General features: G+C 30.6%; 3 protein-coding genes and 2 long non-coding RNA genes across 7 annotated transcripts; 2 read left to right on the forward strand and 3 right to left on the reverse strand.

Annotated features, from left to right (window-relative positions):
* The first annotated feature begins 2,360 nt into the window (after window positions 1-2,360).
* LOC111633012 lies at window positions 2,361-3,380 on the forward strand. Its single transcript, XM_023377535.1, has 3 exons — window positions 2,361-2,411; window positions 2,671-2,781; window positions 2,940-3,380. Exons 1-3 carry the CDS (start codon window positions 2,361-2,363, stop codon window positions 3,282-3,284), a joined length of 507 nt encoding a protein of 168 aa, XP_023233303.1. The 3' UTR covers window positions 3,285-3,380.
* Window positions 3,381-6,691: 3,311 nt separating this feature from the next.
* On the reverse strand, window positions 6,692-8,445 carry LOC111632994. Of its 2 annotated transcripts, XR_002757985.1 has the most exons (4): window positions 7,795-8,445; window positions 7,448-7,705; window positions 7,309-7,367; window positions 6,692-7,231 (listed from the first exon to the last, which is right to left on the reverse strand). It is a non-coding gene; the product is annotated as an uncharacterized LOC111632994 (long non-coding RNA). The 2 variants fall into 2 exon arrangements; XR_002757984.1 differs by having other exon boundaries at window positions 7,448-8,445.
* Window positions 8,446-9,646: 1,201 nt separating this feature from the next.
* On the reverse strand, window positions 9,647-14,698 carry LOC111632987. 2 transcript variants are annotated; one of them, XM_023377512.1, is made up of 7 exons: window positions 14,646-14,698; window positions 10,945-10,967; window positions 10,521-10,877; window positions 10,349-10,450; window positions 10,181-10,276; window positions 10,013-10,114; window positions 9,647-9,874 (listed from the first exon to the last, which is right to left on the reverse strand). In XM_023377512.1, the coding sequence occupies exons 1-7, from the start codon at window positions 14,686-14,688 to the stop codon at window positions 9,818-9,820; spliced, it is 780 nt and encodes a 259-aa protein (XP_023233280.1). In that variant the 5' UTR covers window positions 14,689-14,698; the 3' UTR covers window positions 9,647-9,817. The 2 variants fall into 2 exon arrangements, with proteins under 2 accessions (XP_023233280.1, XP_023233279.1); XM_023377511.1 differs by lacking the exon at window positions 14,646-14,698 and adding an exon at window positions 11,896-12,051.
* LOC111632992 lies at window positions 13,493-14,072 on the forward strand. Its single transcript, XM_023377519.1, has 3 exons — window positions 13,493-13,608; window positions 13,686-13,880; window positions 13,969-14,072. The coding sequence occupies exons 1-3, from the start codon at window positions 13,566-13,568 to the stop codon at window positions 14,052-14,054; spliced, it is 324 nt and encodes a 107-aa protein (XP_023233287.1). The 5' UTR covers window positions 13,493-13,565; the 3' UTR covers window positions 14,055-14,072.
* Window positions 14,699-15,645: 947 nt separating the features above from the next.
* LOC111633008 lies at window positions 15,646-17,669 on the reverse strand. Its single transcript, XR_002757994.1, has 2 exons — window positions 17,518-17,669; window positions 15,646-16,934 (listed from the first exon to the last, which is right to left on the reverse strand). It is a non-coding gene; the product is annotated as an uncharacterized LOC111633008 (long non-coding RNA).
* Window positions 17,670-17,684: the final 15 nt, after the last annotated feature.

Consider the following 17,684-nt stretch of genomic DNA (forward strand, 5'->3'; position numbering starts at 1 on the left):
TGGTGTGAGTAATTGTTAATGTTACTGGGGCTAAACTAAGGCCCAAAAATGTAATTGAGAGATAAAACTAAATTAATTATCTCTCTCGAAACTGTTATAAAATAAAATGAAGTTAAAATATAAAACTCTTTTTATTTGTTATAAATTCGTGAAATATTTTCACAGTTAATTAATATATGAAAACAAACAACAACAATAATAAAAGTATTAAATCAAATAGCACTTAACATTAAATTAAAATAAATATTTTTTTTATGTTTTAAATATAATACAAAACAATTTAAATTATTATTTTTAAAAGGTCTTTAAATATATTTTTGACTAAAGTTGTAATACTCTTACAATTTATGACGCTCTTCTTGTAATTTGTAATGATTAAACACTTAACTTCTGGTCTACCAGTGGCATAGTGGGTGAAGCCACTGAACACTTGTAGTTTGTCGCGGGTTCACTCCTGATGAAGATGCTGGCCACGTGGAGTTTTTCCTGTTTTCTCCACGTGTCAAACACTTGAACGGGTTTAGATTTCCATTCATAGTCCTCCTTAAAGGAACACCTCGTAGCAGATTGCCTTATTCTAGCAATCCAAATCCTCTATTAATCATTAATTTACTGTTGAACACAAGATTGTGTTATTAATTAAACACTTGGCTTTTTTTCCATCATATATTAATCATTAATGTAATTATTATTCGTAGAGTAAATACGTGACTCTGCCACTAGTTACAGGAATGAAAAAGAAATACGGAAATATAAGAAAAGGGCATGAGGTATAGAAAATATAGCCATATTTACTGGCACTGTATATTATAGAAATGAGTTGGCAAATGATAAATTTCTAAATAAGGCACCGCTCGTGGTATCACAGGAAAGCAATTTGATACTTTGCGTGGAATTTATTAATAGTACCTGCTTGGTTAGTAGAATTAAGGCATTACGAAGTGTCATTACACCGTTCCTAACAGCATATCATTTACATTATTGTGCATAACCTGAACGTCTTACATTTTCTTCTATCTACAATTAATAAAAGTCAATATATTTAATACATTTTACATTAAACACTATAAACACTACTTTAAGAATAATTTGTTAAAAATATGTTTTATTCAAACCTCATTCAGTCCGATTACAACGAAAAGTATACATATATAATATATAATATACGGTAGTAGTTGACGGAAGAAGGGGACAGAAGAGGGAAAGGAAAGAAGGAAGGCGAGGAGATAGAAAGAATAGAAAGGAAGGATCATTCTGATTGGTGTACTATACGTAAGGTTTTATTCTTTCTACAATTAATGTTGACGTGTAGTTTTTAGGCTGCAAAGCCGTGGGTCTAAAAAAATTCAATAAGAAGTGTAGGTACATATAAGCTTGAACAGAGTAAAGTTTAATGCTTAAAACTAAAGGCTTCAAACTAATACTGAAATAATACAGGGTTACTTTTCAAATGATTTTCTTAATTTCTAACTTTACAGGGTCAAATCATTAGCTGACATTACCAATAAAGCATTCGTGGGTGCAGTCTTGTACGCCTCGCAGGTGCGGAGAGCAGCAATTCTCCGGACGGATAACAGTTTACATGTGTTGTGTGCTTTGGCAGCCATATGAAACTAACCAAGGTGGAGTTTTCATAACATTTCTAGCATCTAAATAGGGGCCAGTTTCCCACAGAAAGTCTGTCGCACTGGCATAAAGACAACCTCTTGCTTTGCCTTATTTCATCACTCCACTCCACGCGCAATTACAATTGACATTTAGATTTTCAGCGAGTATCGACTGTGTTAGATTATATAACTTTTACTATTGTGCTATATTATATAATAAAATGTTAAAAAGCTTTATTACAAAGAAGTGTACGGTTCTAAATTTAATTTTAAAAAAAAGCTATTGCTATTATCTTTTATTAGGTTCATGTCTACCTATTCTTAATTTGTATAATTCATACAATTATAACAAGTAATGCACTTAAAATTTAAAAATTTCGCTCATTAAATGTCATTAAAATGGAAACTTATATAAAAGTAAAAAGTGTTGTACGTCATCAACACAAAATGGTGAGAGAACTGGAAAACAAGTGATTGTTTTATAATAAAACACATGTTATAGTGCATAAAAGGTGTTGAAATTCAACATTTTAACTTAATTACGTTCATCTAGCAGGCATTTTAATATGAAGCTCGCTCTTCTATTCTTTTTGGCAGCAATTATCTGTGGTACGTTTATTATTACAGACCTTTAATTATATCAGGAATATCGCCAAATAATTAATTATATTTACATTAGTGGCATTGAATTAATCATATTTTTGTTTCTCTGTCCAAGCTTATTTATTTAATTCGTGGATATTGTCGATTTTTATGAAAGTCAAAGGAAGAAGAACTAACAACAGAATAGAAGCTTTAATTAAGGTTAGTGTATTTTAAAATACAGTAAAACCTGTCTAAAACGAACACGATAAAAGAAATCTGCCTAAATGGAAACAATTTGATGATGCGCGATTCCGGTTTATACGGGTTTTAATTGTATTTAAAATTTCGGGAGCGAAATTTTTATAGAATAGAGTTAAAAATTAAAGTTAAATAAGCAAAATTTAAACGAAATTAGTGGAATAAATACAATTAAAAGTTCTTTATAGATTGAAATTTATAATTAAATTCTAATTAACAGGAGAGAGAAATATTGGATAATTTAAAAGAGGAATTAAAGAAAGAGGGCAAACGAGCAAAACCTGACATTAAGGAGAATGCTTTCATGAATCGTCTTCAAGAAAAGAAACGCGTAACTATCATTTACTCATTTAAAATTAGTGTAAATTTCACACTCTCTCCTCTTATAAGATCTAAAAGATAAGAGAAAATAGAATATGTGAATGAAAAATGTATAAATTCTTCTTTCTTGAGTGCACTTGTTTAAATATAACTTTAAACACTTATTAGATAAATGGGATGAAGAAAAAAATCGAGAAAACAATGCCTGAAAGCACGGAGAGAAAGGTAAAATCACCAATTGAAGACGAACGTCATCAAGATAAATCGAAATCAGAAGGATTACGTGATCCAAATTACATGAAAAAATCTCCGTCTGAAAAGACTGAAGATGATGGCCGTTTTATATCTTACTATTATTATTGTTGCGATTTTTGTTATGGTTTGTACGGTTACGATTACGTTTTCGAAAATGAAGGTGAAGAATTTGTAAGTCTTTACAACGATTGTCTTTACAACTGTTTCAACTATTGGTGCTATTATGATTATGATGATATGAATCAATATTATGGCTGAAATAATTCATAATAATGTAACGGGGGGGATAAAAATTGATAACGAATTTTTCATCCCTATTAAAACTGTCATGAAATAAAATTGGAATTAAGCATAGAAAATTGTTATTGTTTCTTATAATTATTACATATTTAGCGAATGTCTTCATGATTAATTAAACATTAAAATTAAAATTACGTCTCCTTATGAAATTAATCGTGTAAAATCTCCAGGAATTTGCATTCTTATCGAGTTTTTGATTATTTAAATCGCTCCATTTGCTTGAGGGGATAAACCACTAAACAATGGTCGCGGGTTCGCACCCGACGACGTGGAAATTACCAGGTTTATTTATGTGTTTAACACGTAAATAGGTCCTTCTCGGGAGTATCCAGCTTTGCCACAGTCTTACAATTGTTAATCCAGTTAACTAATAAAATTTGGGACGTAGGGTAAGGTCAAATAAGAGTTCATAGTGTTTACCTTATTAATGCTCTTATTTTAAGGGATAATTTAATGAAGAATTATTAAAACTATAGATTTTATTCATTTAAATTAATTATAGGTAAATAATTTACTATAATACAGTTTTATATTTATAGAATTAGGTCTTACAGCAGTGGTTCTCAACCTTTGACACTCGCCATTCTTCTTGCCTACAACTAGTGATACGCGTACTACCGGTTGAGAATTTCCGCTTTGTAGGCTCCAAGATTAAGCAGAAATTAAGATTTTTCGCTTGATTTTCGCTTTCTGTCGTGATTTTTTTTAATTTTATTAAAGCAGGTGGATTTGTTTATGATGATAAAAGTCAAAACATATGTCTGTCCTTGACATTTATACAATATTCTAATATTTAAATAACTAAAGTTGTTCTCACCGTACAATCGACTCCATGTTGAACGAGACGCGTTAGCGCGCGACAGCATGCGACGCGACGCGTCGAAGAAAAATATTCGTTAAAAATTGTGGGCACTGCGAAGGGAAGTAAATTTGATTAAAAATTAAGTGATTTTGACTGAAATCGTTTTAATTTAATAAAATAATTATCGAATTTGATATTTATAATAGATAAATTACATAATTATTTTTAAAACATCGCTTCATACGCGACGCGTACGAAATGTTTAATTAAATTAAATTAATTAATATAAATTTAAATTTTATAATTAATAACGAAGTTTAATTGGGTTAAAATATGTAAATTTTAATTGTCGAATTAGGTCAAACAAAAGTAGTTAAGTAGATAAATGTTGTAGTTGCTTATGTAACTACTGCTGCCAACTTCGCATTCAATTTAATTGTTAATCTAAATTAATTATTTTAAATTATATAATTTAATATATTTAAATATTTAATTGTTTTTAAATTTATTTATACTTTTTATTGATTGCTGTTAAAATAATGCATTCATTAAGTGCATAATTAGTAATGCAACCATTAATTAAGCATAAACAGGGATGCCAAGAGAGGAGCATAGGAAGCAAATTGCCCTGGGTTCGTACTTAACTACAATCCTAGAGTAATCCTTTAATTTGCCCCTGTCTCCTGGCATCCCTTCAATTTGCCCTTCCTGGCATCTCTTCAATTTGTCTCTCTCTCCTTGTATCTCTTCACTTTGCCTCTCTGTCCTGACATCCCTTCAATTTGCTCCATTTTTCCCTCTCTTGACATTTGTTCCCTTTGTCCCTTTCTCCTGATATCACTGCAATTTGCCCCTCTCTTTGGAATCCCTGTAATTGCCTTTCTCCTGGCATTCCTTCAATTGTCTCTCTCTCCTGGCATCTCTTCAATTTGCCCCTCTTTCCTGACATCCCTTCAATTTTCCCCTCTGTCCTGGCATCCCTTCAATTTGCCTCTCTCTCCTGGCATCCCTTCAATTTGCTCCATTTTTCCCTCTCCTGACGTAGCTGCATTTTGCCTTTCACTTTGGAGTTTATGCAATTTGTTCCCTTTGTCCCCCTTTCCTGATATCACTGTAATTTGCCCCGCTCTTTGGAATCTCTGTAATTGCCCTTTTCCTAGCATTCCTTCAATTGCCTCTCTCTCTCTTGGCATCTCTGTAATTTGCTTCATTTGCTCCTACTTCATAGGGGTCCCTATACAATGTTTCCTTTAATATAATAATTTAATTTGTTATAGGTCCTCGCTTCAGGCCCCGTTACCCTAACATAAAATAATAAAAAGCATAATGGAGTACACAATATGAACCCAAAAAATGATTCAAATTGTTTTGGTTTAGTGATTTTCAGAAATTATAGCGACGTGTTTAGAAATATCGGCCCTTGTGCCAGGCTTAATGAGCCTAAAATGAAATGCGCCATTGTATACTGAGATATTTAAAGAAAACAATACAGCTACTAGGGCCTGTAGGCTCGAGTTTTGCATGTTGTACTCGATCTCACCTTGACAAACTCATTCACGTGACTACAACTCTCAACAGGTGAGAGGAAATACGTCATATTTTCTAGGCTAAGTAAATCGTCAGGAATTTTGGTTTATGGCTGCAGAAAGCCAGAAATGGAGGAATTTCTCTATTGCAGTAGTTGTGTCCTAGATCAAGCGATGTTGTTTAGGTGTGTGACTGAGAAGAAAGATGCATCACGTTCAGGTAGTTTTGGCATATTTAAGGCACATTAGTTAAGCCTGTCCCACAAGAATGGGTTGCTCAATACAAGGCTCTGCTCCAACTAGGCTACTTACAACCAATTTCTTCCACTATATTCAGGAAGAGAGGAACTAGGGGATCTTCCTGTAATGTAAGTTGGTTTTGGCTGCCCAGTCTACTCCTCAATCAGTAATGCAGAAAGCTGCAAAACGGAGGAAACTATGGCTGTAAAGGAGGAAATACACCTGCACCATTCGCTTTACACCTTACACAGGGCTGAACATAGACCTCTTGTGGCCCTGAGATATAACATATAATACGTACTTTCCCTCCATAAAGAATCATACACGTTAAAATGTGAGGCCCTAAGCTATTGACTGATAGTGCAACGCTCAAAGTCACGTCATATTTACCGGCAATATATTAATTATGTGATAAATTATTGATACGTCAGTCTGTATGTCATAATATAATATGTACTGTACCTATATGTATATTTTAAAAGCATTTTTTTAATAAAAAAGGGCCTCAAAGTCGATTAGGGCCTCATGAAATTACTGTAAACAAGAAAACATTTTCCCCGAAGAAAAATGTCTGAAGTCAATGCTGTACATGGGCCTCTTAATTCAAGTTCGCCTGGTCCCCGTAAAGGTATGACGCGTCACTGTAAGTAGTAATTGAATAAGGCAACAATTTAGTTTTTATAATGGTTAACTGACTTTTTGGCCACCCTCTATTGTTTTTTAAATATCGAATTATAGTATTAATCTCTGTAGGGCCTAATATTATAGCCTTATTAATTTATAAATAAGGTCTAAATTTAATTATATGTAGACTATAAATTAAAATTTTATTATATTTCCCTGTGCGTATTTACGTGTTAAAACTATTTATTAGGAAAATACTTTTATTAGGGCTTATTTAAAAATAATAATAGTACAAAACTGGAACAATAGGAGAAAAGCTATTTTCAAGCAAATAATGGCAAAGTGTACATTATCTTGTGTGAAATGTTCGAATTCGCCCCCTTTTACTGCGTAATATAAAAGAAAAGACAAAGTAAATAACAGAACTTGTATTTTATTTTTGTTTCCATACATATTATATTTATTAATAAACATATTTTAATTAGGATGTGGTTAAATTTCAAGAATATATCGTGCAAATAAATCAAGATAACATCATTAATTTCCTTTCATTTAATTATAATTTAGTCCTGATTTCGCTTATGATGATGATAATGATGATGATGTCCCCAGTAATGATGATGGCCACCATAAACTGGCTTGTTTCCATTTTCAACACTATCTTTTTCTTCACGAGATGGAATGACCTTTAACCCATCCTTTACAGATTTAAACTTACAAAATGAAATTATTTAATTATAAATTTAAAAAGAAATCGATTTAATTTCATTTATTAAAATCAATTTCTTACCATTTGAAGAATGTTTTTCTCCTTGTCTGATGATGAAATTCCAATCGTAGCATTGATTACTATCAGTTAAAAATACTGTATAATCAGTAGAAATAAATATTATTATTATTATAAAATAATAAATTATTAGTAATTTTACCGCAAGAAACGATGGCAATTAACACGAAATTGTTCATTTTAAATGCTGCTGCTCTTCAGTTAAAATTCTACAACACTGATTTATCGACACCTGTTTCCCTATCTTAAATAGGTATTTACACCTGCTAGCCACTTGTCAGCCAATTTTTTAAATTGTAGTGACGAATAATTTATGTGTTTTAAGCATTGTTTTTTAAGTTAATTTCCTCCCTGTAAGTAGGCCTTGATTGGAGGGTCAACAGGTCACTTGATTTCATCCCTAGACACAGAAGAGGTCTTAAAATTTACTCTTAATTATGTGATTAAAAAAAAGCTACTTTATTTATAACATTAGTCGTGGGTTCGTACCTCGCCAACGGACTGGCTACGTGGCTACGAGTTTTCTTCGCGTGTCTAAAGGGATTTAAACGTGTTATCACCCCTTTAAATTCGTTGAACTTTCAATAAATAACTAGAAAATCCTATGGGCCTATACATTATATGGAAACTGAAAAAAATATCAAATGATTTCTCAATTACCTCACTTTTAATTGTTTATAAATTTATGACGTTTTGTTTTAAATTTATTTGTTATTTTTTTAGTTGTTTGCGTAATACTTTCTACTACGAAAGCAACACTCTCTTACGTATTTATATGTTTTAGAAATATACAAAACCATTATGTAAATGGGTATCGTATGAGAACTATGTCATAAAGTGAATTACACATCAGCCTTGACGTCTGAATAAAATAAAAAGTTCTTGACCCACATCAAATTAGTTCACACCCCTGATATTTAAGGCAAAATTATTTATTTTTATAAAAGTAATATTTATAAGTTATAAATTTATAAATCCTTTATTTAAAAAAATAAATGAGCCTACTCGTGGGTCAAGATAGTGAAGGATAACAAAGAGGAGAAAGGGTCCAAGTACACTAAATGGTATAAAATTAATAAAGAAATAAATAATGTCGTATAAAATACGTTTTCTATTAAATTTATATAATTAAAATTTAAAAATAATGTAAGTTGGTTTTGGCNATATTTATTTATTTATTTATTATAATTTCGTAACTTTCACCTTAATCTACTTAAATCTAGTTCACGGGTGTAGTCTTATAGTAATTGTTCTTACAAAGTATTATATAGGACTGCAACTCTGTACTGAGATAAGTAACTAATATATTATATTGTTAATATAATAATATATATTTATATATAGAATTTCTTTAAAGCAAATATTATCAGATTGAATATAAATGAAGCAAATATTGTTCGTTTCTATTGTTTTAGGTAAGAATTACCGTCCTATTTTTAATCTTGTTTACTTTCTAATTAAGTTTCTATTTTATACAGTTTAATTGTAATTAACAATTGAGGTTGGGATATACTAGACGTATATAAGTGTGCAGGTGCATATGTGTAAGGTGTATTATAGGTTCTTACTATACTATACACTTATTTAAGTATATAATTTATATATATTGCTTGAAGAATAGTATTTAAATACACCTATATAGGTTAGTATTAAGTATTATTCTGTACTGAGGTGTATCATGCTAATATGTATTAGGTGTATATGCGTACTAAGGTGTTCTATAAGTATTTACTATAATATAGCTTAGAGACGAGTACCTAAATACATCTATACAGATGTATAGTGTGCTGAAGTGTATCAAGCTTATGTACTAACACAAGTGTTGTATATTCTTGAGATTTTAATTAGAGTTGAAGCAGAATATGTATAAAATTTTGGCAACTGGAGAGTCAGAAAAAAGTACATTTGATACTAAAAGCCGTGCTTCTTCGGGTTCTGTACGCAGTTTTCAGTGTATAAAATCATACATAATTCTAATTAATTTTAACTGTTAATTCATATAAAAGTCTAATTAAGTTTTCCTTTGCAGGATTAATTGTATTGGTAAACTTCTCTACCGGAAGATATCTGAATAAAGAGATTAAAACTAGTGTAACGGTGACTGAAGGAAAATTGCCTCAATCAAGTACAGTAATGCAGGAATTTATGAGTTTGTTTTCATCCTTTGTGAATGATATTATCAACCGTCCTTCAACACTTTCTGTGTCCTCCATATTATCTGACTCACCTCATTAATTATCAATTTTTATATTATTTAATTAAAAATTTATGAAATTTCTTACAATATTTTTCCATGTATTTAATATTTAAGATGAAATAAATCAATTCATATACTTTTCTGTTAAGTTCTTCTATAATGTTTTATATACGATTTTTAATATTTTAAAATACAGCCAAACCTCTTAACAACGGACATTAATGACATTATTCGGAGGTGGCCGTTGTTAAGAGGTTCTATTATACATTTTATTTAGTTTATAAATTGATATGAAATCATTCATAAAAGACTTTTTTATGGGCATTTCCTATATTCCACTGCTTCACATTCGCCATCATTACATACACCTTCCTGAAAAAATATGAATTAATTAATTAAAATAAAAGAAATTAATATATTTTTAACTTGAGAAATAAATAATAGAACTTAATTCAAGTTTATCTTTTAAAATATTTGGAAAAATTTTAAATTATGGCGTACTAAACTTACTTTTTTATTAACAAGTCTACATGCTGAACCATTTCTTACACGAACTTCATAAACATATAAATAATCCAAATCATAACACAGCATTTTGCATAAATATATGTCCTGCAAGAGATTATTTTCACATGAAAATACTCAAAAATAATATTTAAATCGTAAAAATTCTTTTACTCTTATTGCCAAAACTCTTCTTCTTGGCATCATTAATCTGCAATAGTGATCTTCTTCAGGACTTGGAGTCTTAACACAGTTTCCTCTCAGACATCTCTAAGTTATTAAATTATATAAAAAATATTAAATTATACGTTAATTTTCTTGATTTATATTATTATAATTTACTTTATTTCCTTCGCAGGCTACAAAATCTGGGCTTTGGTGTGGTTCGTACTTCTTTACTTGATCCACTCGACAGTAAAAATGACACGGTACACTGTACAATGGCTGAAATGGTACACGTGTATATAAATTTAATAAATTTCATAGTAATTGGTACATTATTTTAATAGATTACCTTATAATAATCTACGTGAGCTGACCATGGAAAGATCTTCTTGCATTCTTCATTGTAATCAACAGAAATGGCATACGGTGTTGTCGTTCCAGGAAGGGTTGTTGTTGGTGTTGTTGAAGGAATTTCCGTAGTTTCTATACTTGTATGAGGGGTTTTCGTAGTCTGCAATGTAGTTCCTAAACTTGAATTGGTAGTCTTGTTAGTTACTGTTGTTTCCGGTGGGGGTGTAGTTAGTGTAGTCGCTGCTAACGACTCAGTTATGCGGGAAATTAATACAGAATTTGTAGATGTTGTTCTATGATTAATTGTTGTTTCTATTGGGGAGAATGTAGGGTCTTCTGCTTCAGTATATATTTCCTATGATGAAGAGCACAGAGCTACTTACTACTGAATTAATGTTAAGATTACTTTAAATTAGACTTACCCCGCTGTTTTCACCACACGTTTCTGTAAATAAAAAAGCATACAAGATTAAATAACTTTTATATAATTTAAGAAGTTAACTAATATTATTACTCTGCGGTATAATTGTAGAATCTACTGTAGAATGGTGATGTATATACAGAGGCTTACATACACCCCTATTCGTTGGCACTACATCGAGTGACGTTAAATCGAAGGTCAGTCAATCGTTACGACCTTCATTGAGAGTTTAAGTCACAGGATTTTGATCATAAGAAGGTTTCATGATGTGTAAAATCGAAGACAAAAAGGGTTCTATATTTAATATTCATGAGAAAGCTTCGTTCACGAGAATTCTTCGGATGTTATATCGAAATTTGATTGTATATAATTTATTTGAATTTTAATATATTTTTTCGTAGAATAATATTATTATTTTCCCTACTTATCACGCTATACGAACTAACAATAGTATCATTTCTACGAGTAAATAATTCTTGTAAATATATATATATTCTTATATAAGGAACAGGAGAGGTCAACATAAGTCTATTTAGACCTTGTTTATAAATAGGACTTATTATACTGGTGTAGTTTCTGATTGCAAAGAGAGGAGATCTTAATGAAAAGTCAAAATAAAATAGCTTTATTAATACTAAAAACATTAAAGAAATAGAGATAAAAAGAATTAACACCAAATAGTCCTTTTACCTCCCTCTTCTTTAAGCCTACACATTATTTGTTTAACATAATTAAGCATAAATAACGGGGTGCTGTGACACTAAATATAAACCTACCAAGCGAATAATACAATTTTTGACCTAATTCTAATTTATAGATCTACCTACATTCAATAACCTTAATATAACAATTTATTTTATATATAAATTAACTACTATTAATGCTATTTTCTAATAATAAAAGGATTAAACTACTGAATAGAAGGATTACTCTGTGAATAAATGTTACTTACTAGAAATTATAATCATGGAGATGAAGCAGAAGGTGAAGCTCATCTTCGGTTGATGTTTGGGTTCTGTTGAGTGTAGGTATACAGTTGTTCTGGATCGAAATTCAACACGTATCAATCAAACAAATGTTTACATTATACTTTATGAGACAGTTACGTGTTATAATACTTTAATAAAATGTAAATATTTTCTAAAAATATCGTATTATATAACCCGCAGTCGTGGCAAAATGGAATTCTTAGTGTGGTCAGACGTTTATTATTCCCTTTTTTATAGGTTTAATTAATACATAAATACTTGTAAATATAATAAAATATTGAATTATTCTCTAATTTATTGTAATGTTTCCTGTCTTTAGAAAACATTTATTTTAAAATATATTTGGATTTCTATTGATTGATTTTTATTAATTCACAAGAAATGCTGTTATATTTATATAATAAAAATAATTTAGTATTAATTTAAACACTGACTTTTTTATGTGATACATTTGTTTTGCTTCGATAAATTGTGAAAGATTAATTTCTCAACTTAATCCTGCAATAATTGAGAACTTAAAGCAACAGTTATCGGGAATTGCATGATTTGTAACTGTCAACGTGGGGAAAAACATAAAAAACTGTGCGAAAAATAGAGAGGAACATACAGGTAACATCTAATTAGCATACATGGGGACTTGATCTTCAGTTTTTAAGTGGACAGAATCTCTAAACACTTGTAGTTAGTCGCGGGTTCGCGCCTCACCAATGAGCTAACCTCGTGGTGTTTTCTGGATTTCCTTTGTGCGTATAACATCTGAATTAAGCCATTCTCCCATAGGGCAGTTTACTTCACGCATCTAACACCTGAATAAAAGTCAATTTCCCATAGAACACGTGAAGTTTTCCGTGTTTTCTTCATACCTAATATCTGAACATGGTATTTTCCTATAGAAAGTTCTCCCTTTAACAGATGACTCAAGTGTTGCATTGCCATATTCCATCAAACTAAGTCATTTTTTCAGAGTAAAAGAATGATTCAAAATGTAAAAACTTCAAATAAATTGTGTCAAAAAACAAGGAAATTAATAACCTTCATACAACGGCTAATATTTCTTTTTTTATGTTTCCCGTCAGTGGCCGTTGTTTACAGGTTTAATTATAATATTCTAAAATTTCCTGCATACGGAAAATATTTATTTTATAACAATATCCTGTTTTATCGACTGATTTATTAATTCGCTATAAACGTCATTATATTTAAATAACAGCGAATAAATAGGTTTGCTCTATTCACAATAGAACAATTTCACATTTGGTAATCTAATTATACCTTAGAAAAATATTTCAAATTAATTCATTGACTTATTTCCTGCGTATTGTTTCTTCTGGTATAACATTATTTTTTTTAATACCTTTGGTAAAGATTTACTGTAATTTGTGTTCGCTAATAACACTGTACATGGGGCCCACTAATTCAACTTTGCCTGGGCCCTATGAAACTATTACGTTACATTTCTACATAAAACATTTCTCTCTCTTTAACAATTATATTGTGTAAGTATCAGGTATAAAGAACAAAGTGTTAATAAGTACAGAATTTCATGTTAATTACATGTAAACATACACAACATGTTTGTATAAAGTACAATACAAGTCACTCGTATCTTCAAACATTACAGGAATTTTGTAAAATGGATTTCATGTTATACATTTCCTTCTTTATTCTTATGACGAGTAAGTAATCTTCTTGTAAATTATTTTAAATAATATATTTTTTTTAAAATTTATATTATGAAATTTAATTATTACAGAATTATATGAGACAAATTCAGGTAATTGCACGGATAATTCTACACTGGTACCCATTACGAAATTTACAGAATCGCCTTCAACAAGTGAACCATCAATGTTGAACATTTCAAGCACAGAATCAGTAGATTCAACCCTTACAACTCCGTTTAAAGAAATAGAACATTCAAACAAAAGTTCTACAACAAATATTTCAGGTATAGATTTAATTCTTGAATTAATTGAAGCATTATTATCATAAGTGATGTCCATATTAGCGATGTCTGTAACAAGTTTCTATTGCAGAAACCACATTCATTGTCGTTACGAATGGTTATACCTTCCGATGTCAAGGAATAATGGAAATGGGAGATGAAGTAATGTATTTATAAGATAGTTAATAAACATAAAATTATTTATTAACATAAATTAACTTATATTCTTTAGCCTCCTACTTATCACGCTATACGAACTAACAATAGTATCATTTCTACGAGTAAATAATTCTTGTAAATATATATATATTCTTATATAAGGAACAGGAGAGGTCAACATAAGTCTATTTAGACCTTGTTTATAAATAGGACTTATTATACTGGTGTAGTTTCTGATTGCAAAGAGAGGAGATCTTAATGAAAAGTCAAAATAAAATAGCTTTATTAATACTAAAAACATTAAAGAAATAGAGATAAAAAGAATTAACACCAAATAGTCCTTTTACCTCCCTCTTCTTTAAGCCTACACATTATTTGTTTAACATAATTAAGCATAAATAACGGGGTGCTGTGACACTAAATATAAACCTACCAAGCGAATAATACAATTTTTGACCTAATTCTAATTTATAGATCTACCTACATTCAATAACCTTAATATAACAATTTATTTTATACATAAATTAACTACTATTAATGCTATTTTCTAATAATAAAAGGATTAAACTACTGAATAGAAGGATTACTCTGTGAATAAATATTACTTACTAGAAATTATAATCATGGAGATGAAGCAGAAGGTGAAGCTCATCTTCGGTTGATGTTTGGGTTCTGTTGAGTGTAGGTATACAGTTGTTCTGGATCGAAATTCAACACGTATCAATCAAACAAATGTTTACATTATACTTTATGAGACAGTTNAGAGAATAAATTTATTTTTTTCAATACCTTTACTGAAGATTGTGTGCTTCTTAATAACGAAAATTTCTTTGATTTTCTCCTTCTTATGAGCACTTAACTGGACTTTTTTGTTACCTATTATGAGTTGGCCCACAATGGAAAGGTCGGATGATTAGGGAAGAACACCACATATTCGGCATGGGCTACTTACAAACAGGCATTCTTTTAGACTGCCCTACATAAAATATTTAATGCTCTATAACAATTATATTGTGTGAATATCAGGTATAAAGAACAAAGGGTTAATAAGTACAGAATATCATGTTAATTATATGTAAATATACACAACATGTTTGTATAAAAACAGTACAAGTCGCTCATATCTTCAAACATTATAGGAATATTGTAAAATGGATTTCCTGTTATCATGCATATGTGATTATATACTAGAAAAATAATGTAAATGTATAATTGATTATACATTTATATCATATCAATCAGTAGTATACGTACCACCGATGGTATGAAAGAATGATCTGTTACTACTACAAATCAACCCACGGAAGGCTCGGGTGATACGCGAGTGAAGAAAAGTTGAGAACCTCTGGTATAATGTAATGCAAAGACATGGGCGATCTGCCAAGAGGTATGCTTTATTGGAGGACTTTATATAAGAAATTGGTCCCTGTTTAGGTATTATATATGTGAAGAAAATTCGGAAAATTCCACCTCATCAATCCGTTAGTTGAACACGAACCCGCGACCAACTATCAGTGAACAATGGATTTATCTATTCGGCCGCTGATGGGTCGTTTATGGAGGGAGTAAAAAAATGTCGTACACATCCCGTAAAAATACAGAAAACGAGTTAGGTTATCAACAAACTTAGATTTATTCATTTATACTCTACAACCACATTAATAAAACTTTTCATATTAAAGTTTGGTAAGTTGCAGAGTCAAGCCTCTCAATTATGAGCTGAAAAAATGTGTATATAATTTTGGGGAGATATCCTGTTTATCTTAGAAGTAGGCTCAGATAGAGAAGGTGCAACAGGACCATTTGATCTAGGTCTTGGATAAGCAGAGATTCCAAAATTATGAGATGATAACTGACACACTCCTGATACTAAATAAGAAAGCCTATCGCTATCCTTCTGAGGTCTGTTAATTGATTATGAAAGATATTAAATTTATATTATAAAATTTAATTATTACATTACACCATTCATATCGTTAGGCATTTTCTTAATTTTGGAGTAGCATCAAACAAATGGAAAAAATGCCTAGAATAGAATCTACAGTTGAGTAGGAACCAATATCATCCCGTTTATAACCTTTCCTTTGTAGTAGACTTCCGCCCTCTCACTTTCTAACCCCATTTAAGCCAACCCCAAGGAGTTTATAAAAAAACTTTGTCCGTCATTCACATGTTTAGTGTGTTAAAACTCTTCAAAGACCCCTAAAATTTAATTGTGCAGTAGATAATTTATAAAGAATTGTCGAGAATTCTTACGATTCCACTCCAACATACAGGAGGCCCTAGACATTTTAATTGTTATAAATAAATATATCAATTAATAAATGTTGCATTATTAATTATATTATTTATTTAAAAGAGCCCACAATGAAACGGTTGGGCAACGCAACACATGAGAAATTTGCAAAAAGGGGTACCTCCCGGGAGGTCGTTTATGGCAAACTGACCTCTATTTAGGTGAGAACCCACATGCTAACGTGAAAAAACATCTCAAAAACTCCTCGTGGACAGCCCTTGGGTCAGGCGCGAACCCACGATCGATTCATCAGCAAGAAAATCCTTCACTCGCGACCATTTAGTAACCATAATAAACGTGAAAAAATACATTCTACGACATACAGGATGCCCCATAAATCTGTAATAACATGAGTTACATTGATCGTTGTTTATACTTTCCATGTAAAACATGGTGCTGAGTAAGACTGAAGAAATTCAAGTTAAAGAATGGTTTTAATTAGATTTATTTAAAAATTTAATCTAAAGGCATAAAACACTATAACTTAATTTCTTTTTATTAAACTATTTATGTTTCACAATATATTTTATATGTAATTTTCGTTAGAAATTTAAAATATTTCAAAATGTAGTGGGTGAACATAATCCTCGCTTCCTTCTCTTCTGAAATAAAAGATAATAATTTATGAATTAATATTTTAAAAAATATACTGTAACAAATTTGTCTGTAAATATAAGTCTCTTGCCAAATAGAAGTAATTACTGTTGTTATTGTTTGAGGCGTAGTTACGACTGGAAGTAATCGTGTTGATCCCTAAACAACGAGTGGAGCTTGTTTTATTGTGTAGAATAACACGAGAAACTGAAAAGGAATTTCATCATTCCCTCCCTGATCTTTAACCAAAATTCCACTTTAACCAAAACAGCCGCATACCATTGCTGATCGTGGCCATACGGTTCTCATCCAGGACACAGAAGAATATTGTCAACAGCTTGATGTGAAGGCTCCAGAAGGTCTGGATGAAAACAATGGAATTCTTGTGCAGCTTTCCATGTTGTTCTATGATTTCTCCACACAATAAAACAAACTCCACACGTTTTCACATTAGCGTGGTTACTTCTGCTCGCAATTACACCTACAACAATAAGGATGGTGATTCTCTCTCATTTGGCAAGCAACTTATTGGCCACACTGTATTAAAATTTATTTTTATTTTTATAATTTATAAAATGGAAAATATTTTACCAATCTTAATTACTGATTATCGTCATAATCACAAGGTTCGGGTATCAAAGTTGAATGAAAAGTATGCAAAATTTCCAAAGTGTCCAAGTCAAAACATTCAATCATACACGACTTTTCTTCCTGAAAATTTCTTATTTTTGTTATCTAATTTATAATTACGATGTAAT

The sequence above is a fragment of the Centruroides sculpturatus genome, unplaced genomic scaffold, assembly GCF_000671375.1.
Source record: "Centruroides sculpturatus isolate CEXI.00-Female unplaced genomic scaffold, Cexi_2.0 scaffold296, whole genome shotgun sequence".
Lineage (NCBI taxonomy): Eukaryota > Metazoa > Arthropoda > Arachnida > Scorpiones > Buthidae > Centruroides > Centruroides sculpturatus.

Bases quoted from the DNA above. Each gene is read 5' to 3' on its own strand.
- LOC111633012 (XM_023377535.1), top strand. From the start codon at position 2,361: ATGAAAGTCAAAGGAAGAAGAACTAACAACAGAATAGAAGCTTTAATT. The intron at 2,412-2,670 runs GTTAGTGTATTT...TCTAATTAACAG, and splicing joins GAATAGAAGCTTTAATTAAG to GAGAGAGAAATATTGGATAA. The intron at 2,782-2,939 runs GTAACTATCATT...AACACTTATTAG, and splicing joins GTCTTCAAGAAAAGAAACGC to ATAAATGGGATGAAGAAAAA.
- LOC111632992 (XM_023377519.1), top strand. From the start codon at position 13,566: ATGGATTTCATGTTATACATTTCCTTCTTTATTCTTATGACGA. The intron at 13,609-13,685 runs GTAAGTAATCTT...TAATTATTACAG, and splicing joins CTTCTTTATTCTTATGACGA to AATTATATGAGACAAATTCA. The intron at 13,881-13,968 runs GTATAGATTTAA...TTTCTATTGCAG, and splicing joins TTCTACAACAAATATTTCAG to AAACCACATTCATTGTCGTT.
- LOC111632987 (XM_023377512.1), bottom strand. From the start codon at position 14,688: ATGAGCTTCACCTTCTGCTTCATCTCCATGATTATAATTTCTA. The intron at 10,451-10,520 runs GTAATCTATTAA...GTACCATTTCAG, and splicing joins CTCACGTAGATTATTATAAG to CCATTGTACAGTGTACCGTG. The intron at 10,277-10,348 runs GTAAATTATAAT...TTAATAACTTAG, and splicing joins TAGCCTGCGAAGGAAATAAA to AGATGTCTGAGAGGAAACTG.